The 20,429-nt window shown below is 32.5% G+C and overlaps 1 protein-coding gene across 1 annotated transcript in view; it reads left to right on the top strand.

Moving 5' to 3' along the window:
• Positions 1-4,673: 4,673 nt before the first annotated feature.
• LOC119609495 (rho GTPase-activating protein 26) overlaps positions 4,674-20,429 on the top strand; it is a 36,263-nt gene continuing 20,507 nt past the window's right edge. Inside the window, 2 exon segments of the mRNA XM_037964308.1 lie at positions 4,674-4,827; positions 5,175-5,348. Of these exon segments, the coding sequence (XP_037820236.1) occupies positions 4,684-4,827; positions 5,175-5,348 (318 nt within the window). The 5' untranslated portion in view covers positions 4,674-4,683.

Consider the following 20,429-nt stretch of genomic DNA (forward strand, 5'->3'; position numbering starts at 1 on the left):
TTTCTAAAAAATTACTTATTTAATCAATCAAAATTTAAACAAAACAAAGACCCCTACAATTAACTACTGTTAAATGCCCACATTAGGTTTACCTTTTTTGGTATTAAAAAAAAACCAACCTTTCTCTAAACAAAAACTAAAAGCAAATCAAATGAAATCATTTAAAAAGTACACAATTAATTAGCAGACAAATTCTGTATGACAGACAAATAAAAAAAATCACACAATCACATATATTTTGGCCATAGAAAATGCATGACAGCAACTAAAAGTAAGAAAACAAACTCCACAAACTCCACAAACATTTAAACACGAACTGAAATTTTAAAAACTTCATACGAAAAAAAAAATCCAAAAGCTTGATTAAAAGAAATCGACAAAGATAAACAAAAAAAATTAACGTATAAGAAGTAACTAAGGGGAGTAGCAAAGAAGATTTATTTGATGTGATAGAATTGGAATCGAAATAATTTCTAAAATTCACCATAGAAATTGGTTTAACCTAAAGGCAAAAAAAGAAACATACTGAAACCAAAAAAAAAAAAAAAAAGAAACCAAATGACGTTTAAATCAACATTTTTAGTGGCATCAAAATAACCAAAAAAAAGCAAATCAGTAAAAGAAGCGGAAAGAAGACAAGAATCGAGAAAAAAAAAAAATACTATAAAATTGGGTCAAATAAGTCAAAAGCAGCAGACTCAGACAAACACACAGCTTCCATTAAATTGTAGCTTTTTTCTTCTTTATTTACTTTTTTAACATATTTTGTTACTTTTTTTGGAGTACAATGTACTAAAAGATTCTGATTAAAAATTTCGTCATCATCATGATCATCAGCTTTGTCGTCGTCATCATCATCTATGTATATACATCTGGACTATAAAAGAACATAAACTTTTGTATAGTTGTGGTAATAACCACTGAATTACGAGTGTATCTGTAAAAGTAAATCAAGTTTTTTTATGCCATTTAAATCTTTAAATAAGATAGGCAAAGTGGGACGTTTGAAAGGGGGAACTACTAGAGAAGAGTCTAAAAGTTAAACACTTTAAAAATCAATTGCGCATGCTTTCCAGCTTTAGAAAAAAGTTAAGCAACTTTTTTTTTTACTTTTTGACTTTTAGTTTAGAGCAGTAGAGCGACTAAATGTAGTGAATTAATGTTGAAATGTCACACCTTACTGAAGAATTGGAAAAAGGGGAAGTATAGCTTGGGGTTATGCGTGGAACTTTATCAGTTATTTTCTTAGTTTTCTAAAAGCTTTGAAAGTTACTAAGAATATTCTGTATATAGTATCCGAATTATTGCGATAAAGGTCAAAGGTCACAGGATGGTATAGAAATAACGAAATACAATTCGAAGGAATGGAAAACCATGTTCTTTGTAATACCGCGGTTTTCACAATTTCACTATTCACGAATTTCTTCTTGCCATAAATTTCGATCGACGAGATCGACGGCGGCATCAAACGACTATTAAACGCAAACGTTGACAGATTTGTAGACCAACATTTAATAAAATGTCTGTTTATTCCTATGTTTGAACATTGAGTCCAAAATATTTACTCCTCTCTGTGCTTGGGCGACAGAAATGTAATCCATGGCGTTCTCCATAAATTTTTGGTTTACAAATGGGAGCGAAGAAAAACTTGCCAACTAATACTTTCTAAATAGCCTTTAAATTAGAGAATATTATGCTTTCAAATCCGGATGTTATGAGCGTTTATTGGCGAATGCTCGCTTCAAACCATATATACATTAGTCTTCGATTTAGAGCCATAGATATTTGACTTTGCCGTTGATTCCAAATTTACATAAGCAGATCTCTTCAAGTTATTTTTCGATATATTTTTTAACGCAATTAATGATTCAAGGTTCTTCAGTTTCAATTCGTATGGCTCACAACTTCCCTGCATTTAGATGAATCTTACTGCTCGTAAAACTTTTAAAATTGCTGCATGAGTAGCTTTTAATGATTCTGTAAGCTAATGGTGAGCTTGATAACAATCTTCATGGAATAATCCCTTAATTTCTTGGTCTTCAAACTTCTATCCTTTCCTTCTTTCATAACTTAAACTTCAGAACTATTGTTTTAGGACGTCACATATGATATATTACTCTATGGGTCCATTTTTCAAGACAAGTTATGATTCAAGGTCTCTCAGCTTCAATACGGTATGCAATTTCCCTGCTTTTGGATGAATCCTGCTGCTCGTAAATGTTTTGAAATTCTTGCTTAAGTAGCTCGAATTATTTTACAAGTTCTTGTTGAGTTTGGCAACTACCTTCATGATGTAATGCCTCTAGTTCTTAATCTTCAAACCTTTTTGTTAAAGACACCACTTCTCTTGCACATTGAAACCGAAGGAAACTTCTCACCATAAGTTTGCCTTCATTTCCTTCTCTCCCCCCGGGGCATGTTTCCTTTATGAAAGACCACCATCTAGGTGTATTGCAATCCTCCTCAGACTTTCCTTGGAATGATTTGACATGGGGTCGAATCAGGGAACCACATAATCTGGTACTAGGGGTGGCCAGTCTGTCCTCTGTAAGAAAGAACAAAGTCTCGGCTTTTTTGATGGATTAGTACTTGGGTCTACCGGTTACGTCTCTAGGTACTGTTGCCGACTCAACAGAGGCCATCCCATCTGCGTGGTTGTAAACGGAGGTGGTGTTTTTGCATGTCGGAAGTTAAGCAACGGGGCAGCAATGGTCTGAGATTAGATAGCTCAAATACTTGAGCAAAGTGCACGTGTATTGAAGCGGAAATTCCACCCGCGTAAAAGAAACACAATGGGTCGGTGGTGAATCGCCACAAAAGCTCACCCAGTGGTTGAAAAAGACCACCGTATGCCAACACAGCAGGTGTTCACGTAAACTAACCGACTTCATCCTTCCCTTCTTTGAAAACTTGAACTAAAAAACTATTGTTTTCGAACATCACGTACGATCTCTTACTCTTCTAGTCATGTAATGACTCCTGCTTTTGGATGAATCTTGCTGCTTGTAAACGTTTTGAAATTGCTGCATAAATAACTCACAATAACTTTACAAGCTCTTGTTAGTTAGTTAGTTAGTTAGTTAGTTAGTTTAGTAGTTAGTTAGTTTAGTGTAGTTAGTTAGTTAGTTAGTAGTTAGTTAGTTAGTTAGTTAGTTAGTTAGTTAGTTCGTTAGGTTAGTTAGTTAGTTAGTTATTAGTTAGGTTAAGTTGTAGTTAGTTAGTTGTTAGTTAGTTAGCTTATGTTAGTTAGTTATTTAGTTAGTTAGTTAGTTAGTTAGTTAGTTAGTTAGTTAGTTAGTTAGTAGTTTAGTTAGTTAGTTAGTTATTAGTTAGTTTAGTTAGTTAGTTAGTTTAAAGGTTAGGATGATATTCATCAAATTCGTTCGAATATTCCTAGGCATTTTCGTTTTGTTCCCCCCCTTCGGTTTGTTGTTGTTCGTTCATTCCGTTTCGTTCGTTCGTTCTTAGGTTGGTTTGAATCGAACCACCTCTCGGCCTGTTGTGCGTCTACAGATGAAACCAAGAGAAAACATTCGCCACCACAAGTTAGCCTTCCTTCCCTTCTTCCCAAACCTTCCCCTTCCCCCCCTCTTTTGCTCTCTCCTTTCTGTTCTGTTCTCTTTTCTTTCGTTAATCTTGATCATTTTTTTGCCAAATTACGTAGAATGTACTTTTAAAGTTTGTTTGTATGATTTTTTTTTTAGTTTTTTACTTAAAATTTCTTATGGTCTCATAAAAGATCTCATAAAAATGTAAGTTTTATTATGGCATTGACTTTGGCTAGTTGCTGTTATATGTTTTTTTTTATTTTGAATGTGCCAAAAATATAAATCTACGTTAAGTTTTTATTTTTTTGGAACTAAGCAGCCATGTTAAAGGGCAATTACCACGAGTGTTGGCATTTTTTTTATGACTGAAGGCATTCAATATTGTGTGTATTGAACAATTTATAGGAAAAATTAATTATTTATAGCATTGTGAGTAAATGCACAATGAATAGTTTTTATATGTAATATAAGTGACACTTAAGTATTTATGGAATTTTTTGGTTAGTTGAAGCTTCAAAGAAGGAGGAGAATGATAAATATTTACTATAGGTTTGGTTTAAACTATAAAACAAATTCTTGCTAAAAAGGTCAAAGGTTAGTAAAGAGATCGATGAAGAGTTGTTTGGATATAGTTATGATTTAAAAAATAATTTCTTGTTTTTAAAATCAAATTTATTATAAAACTATTTATGATTAATGTAAAATTAAAATATGTATATTCAAGAAATTCAATATATTTTTTCTAAATACTTGTTTAAATACCTAAATAACAATTAAAAAACTACAATTTAAATTAAGCTAATGCATAAATTAAATTCAAGTTATTCAAGTAGCAGCAATAAATAATATTTTAAAACTATTTATTACTATAATATTTATAGCTTTAATTATGATAATTACCACAACAAGAGTCAATGATAAATAAATTTAAAAAATTACTTTAACAAAACAACAAAGGTCATTAAACACCAAGTACAAAATAACAAATAAAAAAAACACAATCTCTTTAAATATTATTTATCTTTTTTAAACTGTGCATTTTTTTGTTAAACAATTCTTTTGAAAACTTTATTATATAATCCACTTGTCTTTTTTTTTTTTTTGTTTCTTTCCACTTGCAGTATTATCAACCCGCATGAAACAGTTGGCCTATTCATTGAAAGATTTTAATTTTGAATGCATTGGCACCGCACAGACAGACGATGAGCTGGTCATTTGTGAGAGTTTAAAACATTTTGGTGATATAATTAGTATGATAGAAGATGAAAGAGAGAAAATGGTGAGTAGATTTTAAAAAGAATGGAGGAAATATTTTCTAAAGTTTCTCGATAAAGAACGAAACCTGTATTGAAAAGATTTTATATTAAAAAGTTCAGTTTTATTAAATTCTTTTGGTTCACGGTCTTCATTCGATATCAAGTAACTTACAAAATTCAAAATAACCATGATATTATATTGACATCTCCTAATTGACAATTTTTTTAACAATATATAATGTTGACAAATAGCTTCTGCTTAATGTAGAACTAGTTTGACAACATTATTTTATTTTAGGAAGAAATATTAGTTACGAGAGTGTCAATATGTTATTTTTAAAAATTTCTTAATATATTTATTAATTTTTAGTTAACCTTAGCCGATGAACATATCATAGAACCTTTAGAAGATTTTCGCAAGAAACAAATTGGTGGCGTTAAGGAGAATAAGAAAAAATTCGACAAAAAAACGGAAAAATTTTGTCAATCACAAGAACGTTTCCTAAATATGTCGACAAAAAAGCCAGAAAACACAATACAAGAGGTAAGTGTGAAATTTCAAAATGTTTAACGGTAATTAAAATATAATCGGTCTAAACGGGTTACGAGTTCTAACGATCTCACACTTTATCTAAATTAGGGATTATAACAAAATTTTAGCTTTAGTTTAATATAAATTTATTCAAAGTATTGACCATTGCTAGTCCTTTGAGCTTTTCCCATTAATTTTGGCAACATATGGAATCCGTGCCAAAAGAAATGCTTACATTTTGAGGTCTAGAACGAATCAAGCAAATTTCGTTTACCCTATTCTGAAGTGAAGCGTATGTCAGAGAGACCGTTCTGCATCGATCGAACTATAAGATGGATAAGGCAAAACTTCCCAACTACTTCTTTCCAAATAATTTCTAACATCCGAGCGTTTTCATGATGGAATATTAATCTTTCATTTGACTCCATATTCTAGGCGTTTTTCGTCCAGCGATTCCTTCAGACCTATCAGTTGCATTCCGCACACTTTCCCTGTAATAGTCTGGACAGGATTAGAAACTCATACTATAGGACCCTTTTGTTCCCACCACATCCAGAGTCATGGGTGTTTGGCTTTAGTGCCGAATAGGCTGCTTGGCCGAACTTCACGATCTCTTAGGCTTCGTGTTATCGTAATGGATTCAGTGCAAGTTATAGCGTCATTTCGGACTTCCAAAGTTTGTCGGCTTCAATTCATACGATACCCAATTTCTTTACTTTTGGATTAATCCTGCTGCTCACAAAGGTTTTGAAATTGATGCTGGAATAGTTTCAAATGAGTTTGCAAGTTCTTTTTGAGTTTGATAACAATCTATATGAATTAAAGCCTCCAATTATTGGATTTTAAAAGTTTCGCATGGGCGATCTTTGTCTTCTGTTTCAAGATCACCATTTCTGAATAGCATAAAACATCTCTCACACATTGAAACCTATAGAAAACATTCACCAAAAGCTTCGGAGAGCAATCAATATGTTTCAGCAGCACTTTTATTTCAAATTAAAAAAATAAAGTAGTGAAACTTAAATTTTAATGGTATTTTTAATAAATTTTCCTTCAAATATCAATAAATGTAATTCTCTATATCTTTGATTTGTCAAAATTCCCTTTGCAATTTCCTCCATTTCATTTTCCACCAATTTTATTATAAAGAAATCTAAAACTTTTTCTTTGAAATTGAACCAATATTAAATAAAACTCAAATTGCAAATAAATGCAAGATTAATAAGTAGCAAAAAAAAAAAAAAAAAAAAAAAAAAAACTGCTAAAAGTAGCAAGAAAAGATGAAAGAAAAAACTCGGAAAGAAAAAGACCTATAAAATTCAATAACAGTTAAGTGCAACTGGCAACAGCAGCTTTTAAGTTTTTCCTACATCCTTTAGCTGCCAATATTTAATATAATTTTAGTTTTGCAAAATGAAATTTTATATATTAATGCTTCCTAAAAATCCATACCCTACTCCTAGGCTTTACATTCTTATACAATTTGAGTTCCTTGACCTAAGTTAACATTTCAAAAACAATTTCATTCCAGTCTATATACTCTCTTTTATTTATTCTGTTTTTTGCTCTCTCTCTCTCTCGTAGAAATATACATAAATATATATGAAACACTATTTTTGTACAATAGAAACTTTAAATTGCATGAAAAACTAACTAGTTGCAGCAAAAAAAAAAAAAAAATAAATAAAGGAAAAAAACGCCCTGCCACCAGCTTTACAGTACAAGTACTTCTTCTACTCTAAAAACAGCTATAACAAAAACTATATTTTGTATAAAAGCTTTTGTTGTTTGAAAATTCAACTACATATAATATTTGTATACAGCAACAGCAATAACAACAACGAAAACGGAATACCGCCAAAGGATAAACATCCTTCCTTCTTGCATTTTTCATTCTCACTCTCTCCCAAACTCCCACAATACTATTTACGCTTTAGTAGAACAGCAAAAACGCAGCAGCAGCATTGTGAGTGGGAGTATTTAGTAAATAAATGCATTTAAAAAAAACTTTATTTACTATTGTATATAATTCGCATTTTCCTGCTGTGTGTGTGTGTGAGTGCATTTTGCCACAAATGTAGTTTATATTTGTATAAATACATAAAAAAAGCTTTTTTGCATTGCCCTCACTAACACCCTCTATATTTTGTAGCCTCCCTTTAAAAGCTTCAAGTTCCTTTTTGATCTAACCATGGAAATTATTTCTGCCTTCGCCTGATATGTTTTATTTACTATAAAATGTATAGTAGCGTTAGTATATGTACTCCTGTTCCTACTCCTTCTCTACTGTAGTGTTATAGTTTTCCACTTCCTCTTTTGTTTAGAACTATTATTTAGGAGTGAAGTGTAAAAGGACTTATTCGCTTTTTGTTTTAAATTACGCATAATGCTCTTCAATCCATGTCAGAAATAACATCTCTTCTTCCCAGCTCTGGGCTAGTTCGAAACGAAGAAGTAATTTATCCACTTTTGAGGAATCTTTTACAAAGGTTCAAGATCAGTTGTCTCGAAGATTCATACATAAATATATCGATGACGGTAAAAGATATTAAGGCATCAGATATGAACTTCGCCAACATTTTGAGATCAGAATACTAAAGACTGAGAGATTGTTGAGATTTTGCCTTTAATTGGAGTTAACCGCCTATCGAAAAAGTCATAAATTTCCCAAATATCTTCCAAAATTTTGTCTATGCTAAAGGATTGTAGAGGGAAACGCGCTAGGCTTGTATTTGGGCTTCAGGCATCTATGTACTTAGCCTCGGTTCTCAATTAACGAAAAATCCATCATTTCCCAATTATTTTATTAAAATACAACAAATCAATACCTTCCTTGAAGGTCTGTTCAACAAGGTTCTTCAAAATTCAGCCATTTTTGTCTCCTATTCTTTTTGAGGTTTTAAAAAGTCTACTAATAGTTCGAATTAAGTACCTTTGGAAAATATCGCAAAAATAAGTATGAATTCGAGGATCTTTACGATCGGTACAATTTAAAATTTCTTCAAGTCTTCTTGATCGATCCTGATGCTCTCTATATCGCATTTATCAATATATAGCGTTTTAGAATAAGAAAGGTCCGATTTGGATCAACATAATCAAAACATCTTCCCAATTATATTCATTCACTGGTCCTTCTCAGCGCAATTTTTAGATAATCTTGAGAAATTGTTATAATGTGATAACTGCTCTTATTTAAGTCTACGAAATAGTCTTAAAGAAAGAAGTCTGAAGTTATCAAATTAGACGAAGAATGAAGAACCTTTCATTTTCTCAAGTATATGTTCATTGCTTCAAGTTATCCGTCCCCTAGATCCAAATCATATACATTTTTAGAGTTTTGGAATAAGAAAGTAATTTGGAGTAAATTATTCTTCCTACAGTGAGTCTGATTGCAATGACTTTTTTAGATCAAAATCTGGTAATTCACCCATGACTAACGATTTCAAGTAGAGATAACTAGGCTGGAAACTCAGTTCTTCGGGATGAAGATATTTGAGCTTTACTAATTGTTTAACGTTTGATCAAGTTTCACTGACAAATTTGTGCCATTGTATCATGACTTTTGACTCCAGTCTGAGATGAAAATCAGACTTGTCACCCAAGAATACGATTCCAACTAAAGATAACTGGTGCGCAAAGACACTTCTGCCGAATGATGAAAAGTTAGACCTTTCTAATGGTCGGAAAATTGAGTTAGCTCCGTGAGTTTCTCTGTATTACAGGCATCTACACAGAAAGCCTTGCCTTTTAACTCTAGCGCAACATGATCAATACATCTTCCCAAATGTATTCATGTTCTGATCCATTTTAGAAAGTCATACATATAGTTGACATAAATTCCAAACGCATGGACGATACTTTGCTAAAATGAAATTGCTCTGACTACCCTTAGAAGTGAAAGGAACGATTATTCCCTCTTTGTTAAACGTACAATCGGAGTTCATTGGCTCTCATATAATTGCACGATCGCAAATATCTCAATTACACCCATACCAAATTAGGACGATCAGAAATAAATGTTAAGGTTATCACAGAGATTGAATTCGATGGCTTTTGAGTTGTTAAAATGTAAAATATTCAGAACTTTTCATAAAAAGTTTAGCTTGTAATAAAAAGTTCATCATAAATACCATTTAGTACCTTCTTCCCACATCATCTCTTAAGGTATTTATAATATCTATGTACCACCACGAGAGATAGTATAAAACTTTAATAGTTGTTGTGAATTTATATTGAAATGCTGCAAATGTTTGCACAAAATAGATTACAGACAAAACTCTTCGAATGGCTTGTCTTTCCGTCTTTCCCTTCGTCTGTTCAACTGTCTGTTACAAATATGGCAAATATGTTCAACTTTTAGTCTAGATATTTTTATTGTATGTCTTATGCTTCGTCTGTCTGTCTGCTGCTTCATTCATTTTTAATACACTTGAATAAGGGCAAATATTGCACTTGTAATGTTTGTATGTCTGTATAATTTTTCTTGTTTTTTTTTTTTGCGCTCTCATAAATGAAAACTTATCACAGATTTTTTAATAGATTCAGAAAATAGTTTGTATCCTTTAGCCCTTATCCTTGCATAATAACTATTAGATAGTTGTAGGTTTTTGCAACATTTTATGACCATCATTTGTATGTTTTATAAAATGGTTAGCATATTTATTTCGTTAAGGTTTAACACATAATTTGGCTAAGGGTTTTTAGAGAGAAAAATTTAATTTTAAATTGAAAATCCTGATTTGTTTATAAATATTTCTGACTGAACTGTTTTTACAGGGAAACCCCTTGATCATCTGCCCACGAATGATTTCATCAAACACTTACTGACACATGGTTGGAACAATTCAATTGGTTGTACAAGCAGCACTTAATCAATTTATTGTTTATACACTCGCACTGGAGAACTACTATTTCGATTACAATGGCACAGATTCTGTTTTTATTGTTTCCACTAAACGAAGTAGAAAAAAAAAATACCAGATTAATTTAGTCGATTGAATTGTACAATTATTGACCGACTGCCTTAATGGCTGGCAGACCCAAGGCAGTGACTGACTGAATCATAAAAATCATCAGCCTTATAAATGCACCACAGGCCGCTGCTTGGCAGGCAGTCATGTGGTTGGCTGGCAAACTTTACAATTGAGTTTTATTTTCTAATTTTGTTATTGTGTGTCGGCAGTTTGGTTAATAATGATGGAATTTTTGTTTTTGGTTAGAATGCAACATAAAAAAAATTGTTTTCAAACTCTTCTCTAGATGTGGCAACATGACATGGCTAAGAGTTGGTATTCTATGGGTTTTTAACTATTGAAATAAGCAGAACAATGTTTTGTTGTTAAATTATATTTGACCGCCTTTTTTCTGTTCGATTTAATAAGATGATAATGGTGATCTTCTTTTTGGTTGGCAAACATCATAAAGAGTTTTCTAGTTTAAGTGGCTGTTATATATTCTTAATAGGGACGAAAGTCGCTGATGGTACTGCACTGTCAGTAAGCTCCGCAACAAATATTCGGATATCACTTGCAGAAACTGTCGACCGAATTCTCTGAAGCGAAACGAGCCAATTTAATCAATATTCCAAATCTGCTGAGCGAATTTGCAGCTTCAAAACTACCATTCGAACTTCAACAGATATTCGGACATTTTTATTTAAAAAGTCAAATAAGGATGTATTGCAAAAACTGCCGTATGTTGCCGAAGATGTTGAACTGATAGATGAAATCCTGTTGCCACAAGGTATACTTCTCTAATCTGAATGATATTTAATATAGTCCAAAAGGCTCTCCAACCGATTCAAAAATACATCACTTCCCTAATGACATTCTGGTAGTTAAATTTGATTTGGCTTTTAAAAGTTGTTAACATTTTTGTTTCGCTGTTGGGCATTTGCTCTCTCAATCAATCAGTATTGTGAGAATTGGTCTGTCTCATACCAAATGCTTTTAAAATAATTAAATTGCAACGAATTAACATCTTTCTGACAGCTCTACTTTACAAGGTGTCCCAAAATTTACGCAATTTGTCTAATATTCGTAATATTTAAAGATTGCTCTAATAGTTTAAATGATATAGAAGACATAAATCAGAGATTTTCAAATTAAACGATCTTTCCGATCTGTTCAAATTGACGAAAAACAAGAACATTTTCAGTGCCTTATTAATCGCTGAAAGGAATGAGTTCTGAAGTCGTCCGATGGGACATCTGTTTGATCGCTGAAACTCACCAAAAACATTTATGAATCATTGTTTAAAGTGATCCGTCCTATTGAATCCATATTCATCACTCTGTAAGGTTTTGAGTATATATCGGCCAGTTTCTAGTAAATGTGTCCCCATGTTACAACGACTTAGGAAACATGGACAAATCAATCCGTTATTCTAGCCATTAGTCGAAACGGAAAGGCAGTTTTCCAAATGTCATTTATGCTGTTCAAATGAACGATCTTTTTGACCGGATCAAATTACCAAAAAGAGAAAATGCTTTTTGTTTTGAAATATCTAAATGTTCATTGTTTTAGGTTTTCGTGACCTGTTTTGTTGGAGTCATATACCTCTTAGTTCCTATTCGTTACTCTGTAAGGTTTTAGAATATCTTACGGCCAATTTGAGTAAATACGTCCCGTGTTGTAACGACTTTGAACTAATCGGACTAATCACTCCGTTAAAAGATACTGAAACCATTAAGCGAAGCGAAGACTCATCTTGCAAAATGTCAAATAGGTGATCTTTCTGATCGATGCATTAGGCGAAGAGGAAACTCATCTTTCAATAGGTCTTAATATTCCAACGGACGGTCTTTTTGATCTGGGTAAATCAGAAAAAACAAGACTTTAGCTAAGGGGAAATTATCTATTGTCTAAATGTCCATCGTCTTGAGTAATGATGATCGTAATATGTCCAGTTGGAGGCATATTTCTTCTAGTTCCTAGTTCGTTACTCTGTAGGGTTTTAGTTTATCTATTAAGTAAACGCGTCCAGTGTTGTAACGACTATGGAAACATGTATAAATCACTCCGTAAAAAGATACTCCAACCATTAAGCGAAGCGAAGACTCATCTTTAAGAATGACGATCCTGCTGATCAATGTCTTTCAAAATATCTAAGTGTTCCAATGAACGATCTTTCTGATCGGTAAAAATTGCAAAAACAACACATCAATGGTGGAAATGAATCTTTCGAAATTTTTAAATGATTATGGTTCCAACATGAATGATCCATTATATTGAAACCATATGCCTCCAAATATATTAGTCTCTGTGCTGTAACGATTCTGGAAACACGGACAAATTCTTTAGGAAATTGGTCTACGTATTTTCTGGATCTGTTTATTTCACAAATATTATGGGAATACTGGTAATTCCCATTATTTGCAACAGCTACAGAATCTTCCAATTGGTTACCACATTTTGGCTCACCTTGTACATTGTCTATTTCCCATTTCTAAACTTGATTGATGCACATGTTGTTGTTTTTTTCTGATTTTATTGTTGTAACAAAGTGTTGCAAGTAAAAACAAGAGGCTGTTTCTTGCTACATACACACACTCATGTATACATTTATTATAAACAACAGTATTTAAATCAATGTTTTTTTTCTCAATATTTTTTTTTTATTTATATGATTCATGTTTTGTTCGTACATTGAACGTACATTTCATATTTGTTTGTAATTTGATGAATGTAATCAAAAATCAATTGAAGCAAAACGATTTACAGTATACTCTACTAAAGTATATTTTGATTGAGTCCCCCCGCGAGAAATCATAGACGGGGAACGAAATAAAATAATTGTAAGAGTACAAAGTGGAGCAGTGTAGAGTGAGTAGCTGGCGTTTCTCGTCTCGTCTCCTCTCTACTTACGCTTCTATGGCAAAATCGAAAAGCTAAATTTGAAGTATTGCGCCAGTTAAACTTAATCTAAGTATAGGTAACCCGACAACTCAAAGTTGAAGTGCAATTGCTTCGAATTGCGGTGGCTGGCTGTTTGGTTGGTTGGTTTGTTTTGATGAAGCAGCAGCAGCAAACCGGCAGGCAGGATACTTTCCAATGTTTTAATCCAAAAACCACAACAATATGTTTTTGTTTTTTTGTTTATATTTTATTTTTTTTTTGCTGCCACATGAATGTTATATTTTTCTTATGTGTTGTTGCATTTGTAATTTGTGGTTGCTTGTACTTAATCATTCACAACTCGTATTTGTATTGTTTTTTTCTATTTATTTATGATGTTTTTTATAATTTTTTTTTGCTGCAACTTCTATTTCAACAACCCCAACAAGCAAGTATAGGCATTAGTTATACATCCATACAACTTTTCGTATGTGGCATGTGTTTGTGGCGCTTGATTAGAAAAAAAACTGTCCATATACCAGCAAAATCGTTACAAATAAAGTACTGGCATGACAACTTACTCATGCAATCAGTGCATAAAAATACAACAACAACAACAACAGCAATACTGAAACTCAAACAAAAATCAAACATCAAATCAATCAAGTTCAAGTTTTGTTGTTGTTATTCTACTGGCATAGGTTTTGAATTTTTTATGTTTAAAATTTTTTTTGTAAGTCATTTTATAAAAAAAAAAAAAAACATTTTGTGAAACAAGTTCCAATTTTTTCGACATAAATTGACTTGACTGTGACAGAGAGAGAGAGACTTGGGAAAAAAATTTGCTATAAGATTTTTTATTTCCATTTTGTAGCATGTTGATGAATAAAATGGAAACATCTGTGACATAATTAAAATTGACAAAAAATTAATCAAATTATAGGATAGAGAAACATTTTTTTCTTGTGAAAAAGGTCCTTTGAAATTGCAATTTTTTAAGCAAGTTTAAAGTGATTTGTTTTTCAATTTATTGAAGGTATATTTATTAATCCATTTTTAAGAATATCTGAACCGAATATCTTAGGAAAACTTATTTGGAAATTATAAGAAATTATGTCTAGAAAGCTTAGATTCTGGAGATTTGGTGATCCTTTTTCATCAATGTTTTTCTATGAAAATGGGTGCACAAAAAGCCCGATTTCAGTTCTATGATTTCTATTCGTTAGAAATGAATATCAAAAAGTTGACTCTGCTATATCTATGGATCAAATTCAGATACCCTTTTAGGAAGTGATTCATTCGCCAGGGAGGTTAAACTGAAAACATAGATTCTGGAGATTTGGTGATCCTTTTTCTATGAAAAAGAGCGCTCAAAATGACCGATTTCAGTTCAGATACCCTTTTTGGAAGTGATTCATTTGCCAGGGAGGGATAGTCAGAGTTCAGCATGGATCGCATTAAATATTAGTGCGGCAGATCAATATCTGTACTATAAAGTGGGTGAGGCAAAAACTTTCCAACCAATATTTTCTAAATACTTGCAACATGTGGGGGCATGGTAGCTTTTTCCGGGCTTTTGCTTCAATTGTGTTTGATAAAGTGCATATCTGGGATCGTATTGCTCAATTTCTGTAGCTCATAAGAAGTGGGACTCTTCTGGCCCTAACAAATACAGAGCATCCCTTCATTCTAAAGAGATCTGAAACAGTACAAAATTTTCCAGATATTAAAAAGTGGAGTCTACTATTTTTAATAATCATGATACCATGCAGTGCACAGTTTGTCAAGTCGAGAAAGTGATAGTTCTACATCAGCCTTCTGTAGATTAGTGGTTTGTGTTCTAATCTGATAGACCGGAGGTGGTGGGTTCGATTCCCACCTTAGGCACTGGTTAAGGAGCGCACAATAGACCCGTTAGAGGCTTAGGGGTTTTTCTTCAGATTTCAAACTAACTAACAACGATTGAATCATAGTAGTGGGGCAAGATCTGTACTATACAGTGGGCAAATGGAAACTTGATAGAAATATTCGTGTTTTGTCGCAAACGGTCACAGCTAAAGGTCACGTTTGGCTCAATTCCTGCAGCTCATAAATAATACAGAAAATACAGAGCTTTCCTTTGGCACCATGTAGTTATTTATCATGTTTCAAATACGATTTATTGTACTATCGATTTATCGTTTTTGATATATTTTTCTGCCAGTAAACTCAATAAAATAAAATATCCAGAGCAGTGTCAATAATACTAAAATCAAGTACAACATACTTGATTCAAGCACGGATTCTTCAAGTACAAAAAGCAAAATTTTAGTCTTATTTAAGTGCTTTTCAATTGGGGACTTATTTCATTTTAAAATAATTCCCCAATTTAAATTTAAAAAAAAGCCCCAACGAAATGAAATAACTCCCAAAATTAAATTGAAATAACACCCCATTTTTGGGGATTTATTTCATTTTAAACAAATCCCCAATTTTAAAATGAAATAAGTTCCCATGTAAAAATCCGACATCTGGAGATAAAGGGCTTCAAAGTTTAATACATTTTAGTTTTATCGCTTAATAAAGATTTCCTTAGTAGACGACCTTCGGCCGGGCTCAAGGACTTTCTACTCTATGATATGTCCAACAACGGCTTCGCTTAGTAAAGATTTCTTAAAGAGCCGGCCTAAGGCCGTACGCTCTTGAAGAATTAAATGACAACAAAATGTTCTTGATTTGAGTTCAATTCGTGCTTGATTTCAGAACGATACTGCAAAACTGTCATTGTTTGTATATAATGGCGAAAAAAGGAAAATTGTTATCACTCACAAACTCAAGACAATCAAATTAAGATAACTTTATTATTTAGGAAGTTGGTAGTTAAAAGGAAAACATCCTCTCAATCTATTTTTATTATTAATGTGGGAATGCTGAGACATTTTGGTTAAGCTAAATTTAACCAAATATTTGGCAAGACCTTTTAAAGGTTATTTAGTTTCTTTTTTCGTAATAATGATTGTTGTTATTTATAAATTGTAAATGTTTAATCTTAAAAGGCTAATTTTAATATAAAATTTTAAAATTAACACAAAAGGTCAACAAGATTTTATGGAAATTAAATCGTTTGATAGCAAAATTAAGGATTTAAGTCAAATTTCCTTTTTCAAAGCAAAACTCCAAAGCTGCTTGCTGAAAAACAACTTTCACAGAAGTGATAAAGTAATTTATGTTATTAAATTTTTTCTTTTATATTTCCTGCGAAACTAGCAGAATTGTTTCTTTTCCAAAAAATGGACACTTTGTTTCACTTTATTACCATTATACCCCAAATAACAATAATTCATACTACTATAGCAAAATGTACAACAAAATATCTGAATATAAAAAGTAATTTGAGTGCAATTTCTATAGATAGAATAACAATTTCATGGAGAGTACAAAATATTTCCTTAACCAGAAATATTTCCACACTGGCAAGCGACCAACACGTGCAGCCACTCTAAAGCTTAAAAAATCATAGCATAAGTACAGGGGTTGTTGGGGGGTGGTAGAAAAAAAGTTAATATTTTATCACAATCACAACAAACGGTTTTCCGCTTTATTGCCAAAGTTTCATTGTTATGTGTGTTGTTTTACCCGGCAAATTTTTATATTCTGTATTTTTCCCGGTTACCGGTTTTTTGTTGTTGTTGTTTTGCCTGTTATGTATCCATTGGATACAAAGTGTATAAAAATAACGAGTCTCTTTTGTAGATGAAAATGTAGCTACACGAGGTGTAATGTGATAAAATGTTTTGGTTTTTTTATTGTTCTTGTTATTTTTTTTTTCTTCCTTTGTTATTATTTATATAAATTTCAATGTTTTTCTTCTTAGTTATACGTTAATGTTGCAAAATCAACAGAAAAACACCTAGAATCTATACGACATACTCTTGCTACTGTTGTTGAAATTGTACAATGGGGTTGTTGGTTGATTCTTTGTTTAAGAGTCTGAGGGTTAGCTAGAAGTCGTTACGAGCCGTAGACAATGAAAAATTGTTACTTTTAAGGAAATTGAAAATGAAAATATTGATGCGTCTTGCAGTTGTGGTGCAAAATGGGGGAAAAAAATTAAAAGAAACAAACAACAGATGAAATAAAGGAATTGTTGTGGGTTGGGGGAGGTGATTGGATGCATCAAGGTGATTTGTAGTTTTGCTTGATACACGTACTTTTTGTACATGATGCAAGATTTTTTTTCCAGCATTTGGACAGGGGTGGAGTTCTTAGGTTTATAACAGTGGGCTAGTAGAGTTAAAATTCCTTATTAATACCTTCCTTCCAGAATTTGAGTAGTGGGCAAGTAGGCCATGCTCTTGAAAAAAATACCATAGTCTAAAGAATTTAGATTAGTGCAGCGACCTCATGAAAAGGCGTCCGGTTCACTATAGTTTAGTCTTTGATTCCTTTTTTCACTATAGTACTAATTCGTAGATAGATTTCTTCTTTAAATAAGTGCTTATGCTTACCCAGATGACAGAGTATAAAATCTGTAGAGTAAAGTTTGTTATCGCTATAAAGAACTGCGTGTCTCAGCTTTACTCTAGCTGTTATAATCAGTGTTGCCTTTTCATGCTATTCTCATACGGTATTTATGCGAAAAGTTTCTCCCTTATTTCGGAAGTCTTGATATTCCTATGGTTCCCCTGGGGAATTTCAGATCACGCAGAAATATCTCAACTTGCCTTCTTGTATATCGATGCAGTGACCGATACTTCTTTGCCAAAAGAATTGATCTTACTTGTGTAGTCCTACGAACTGTCATGCGACCAATCATAATTTAGAATTCTCCTGGACATTGATTTCGTTAATTTTTTTTGCAAATTTCAGTTTCACTGCAGCCGTTATGTTCTTCCTCCCAAAATTGTATTTATTCCTCCCTAATGTGGGCAGTTTTATTTTTATTATGATTCCTGATTACTTGTAATAAATTTTGTTCGATTCACAGATCAAGCTGAGATATCTCAATTTTATATCTCTGCTTTGATTAGAGATGTTAGTCTTGGAGATCGAAGCAGTCACCCATACTTTTTCGTCTAAACAACTTCTCCTACTTGTGTAGCCCGTACGATCTGACATGCATATAACCATACGTCCATAAGAAGCCTTAATTAAGTCTTATAAAAGGACAAAAGGGTCAAGATCATTTCCCTGAATGACGAAATGCTAATTGCACATTCGTTGGAAATTCTAGGAATCCATGTCAAGGTTTTTAGTTCGAAATGATATGAAGGTTAATAGTCAAGGTCTTAAGATTTAGTTCTTCGTTATGTCTTTCGGGGGTATCCATAAATTTAAGCCTTAAAAACAGTGCAGACATTAAATGGCCGGGAATCCATATATTTTTCCTAAAAATGGTGTTAGAGCAGTGAACCACTTCAGTTCGAATTTTTCTTCCACCTATTCATCAACGTTTTCGATGCCGCAGATGGGGATATCATTGTGCTTTTGAGAAACAATTTGGTTCGAGGACGATACGTTAATTTCACGTTCGTGCAACCTGTTGTCTTGGAGATCAGAGCAGTCATCCATACTTTTTCGTCTAAACAACGTTCTGACATACATCTAACCATACGTCTATAAGAAGCCTTAATTAAGTTTTATAAAAGGTCAAGAGGGTCAAGATCATTTTCCTCAATGACGATACGTTAATTGCAAATTTGTTGGAAATTCTATATCCACAAATGTCCGGAAATCCATATCGACAGAATGTCTTTTATGTGTGACGTAATTCGACGTTATCACGTTCGAGATGAGAGTCTTGAGAGACGCAATAGGGTCTTCATATGAAAAGGTTAATAATCAAGGTCTAAAGATTTAGTTCTTCGTTATGTCCTGCGGCCGTATCGATAAATTTTAGCTTTAAAAAGAGTGCTGATATTAAATGTCCAGGAATCCATACAGAATGTCTTTTATGTTTGATGCAATTCGACGTTATAACGATCGAGATGAGAGCCTTGAGAGACTTAAGTCTGTCTTCATATGTAAAGGTTAATAGCCAAGTTCTTAAGATTTAGTTCTTCGTTATGCCTCGCTTCTGTATCGATAAATTTCAACTTTAAAAACAGATATTAAACAATCTAATGGTAACCAAAAGTCCGGACCGGAGATAGAATCCGTATCTGAGCAAATTTCGAGACAATGTAATAAGTTCAGAATGTAATTTTTTCTTTTTATTTCTTAAACTTTTAGAACGATTCCTTACCCAAAAAAGGACTGGACATGATTTGTAAGGTACTTGCTTTGTGGCAGATCGTAAAGGAGTCAGATTTTGTAATTTATGTCCTTTATCGGTTTTTTTTCTAGAAAAATAGAATTATGTTGACAATCCTATGTAGTTTTAAAAGTTTGCCACAATATTGGTATCTTAAACGTAAGAAAAGTGTACCACTGTTCCATAGAAGGGGGATGTTTGTTTATCACTCAAATAGTGCAGATAAAAAGTATTGTTCTTTTTTTCCTTAACATTTTCCTTCAAACAAAAACGGAATATCTTGATGGATACATATTCAATCTCTTTACTTTTGACTTTATGGCATTTTTCCTTTGTTGTTGCTGTAAGTTAATACTCGTTTAAAGTTTTACATCTTTTACATGGTTTGTTTTATAGCAAGCAGTTAGTTAGTTGTTGATGCCACACCACATGTTTCAACCATTTATTATCATCAGTTTTATTTAACGTGATGTTTTGTGTTTTTTATATTCGTGTGCTATTGACTTTGTGTCTGCTATGCGTTTCTTCTGCGTCTGTATGTGTTAATCTTATTTTTTTGTTTTTCTAAACTTTCATTGTCTTTGTATTGGTTGACTTAGCTTAACTTGTTCAAGAGCTAGAGCAAAAGGAATTGTCTTGTCGTCTTGACTGTGTCTGTAACATTAGTTGACATTATCCTGATTACATGCTTTTGTTTAAGGAGTTGACTTCTTTGTAAATGGCCTTTTAAATAAAGATCAGCTTTCAAACAAAGATATTGCTTGTATTCAAATTACTTCCATGTTTTGTTAAGACTTTTTTTGTTTAAAATAAATCTCCACTAAATTACTACAAAATTAGCGAGCTGGCGTAGCTACGACAAAGGAATTTTAAAAGTTTTAATTAAAATTATTTTTTTTAACTATCAAAACTCTTTATATACAGCATGACTATAAATTCCTTTGGCCCAGTTGTCATTAACAATTTTTGCGTTAGTAAAGCTTCCTTATCCGCCTTAATGTTTGACACTTTTCAAAAAATCAATAG

This window comes from Lucilia sericata, unplaced genomic scaffold, assembly GCF_015586225.1.
Source record: "Lucilia sericata isolate MDLA Ls3-8-SP2 unplaced genomic scaffold, ASM1558622v1 Contig000992F_arrow, whole genome shotgun sequence".
Classification (NCBI taxonomy): domain Eukaryota; kingdom Metazoa; phylum Arthropoda; class Insecta; order Diptera; family Calliphoridae; genus Lucilia; species Lucilia sericata.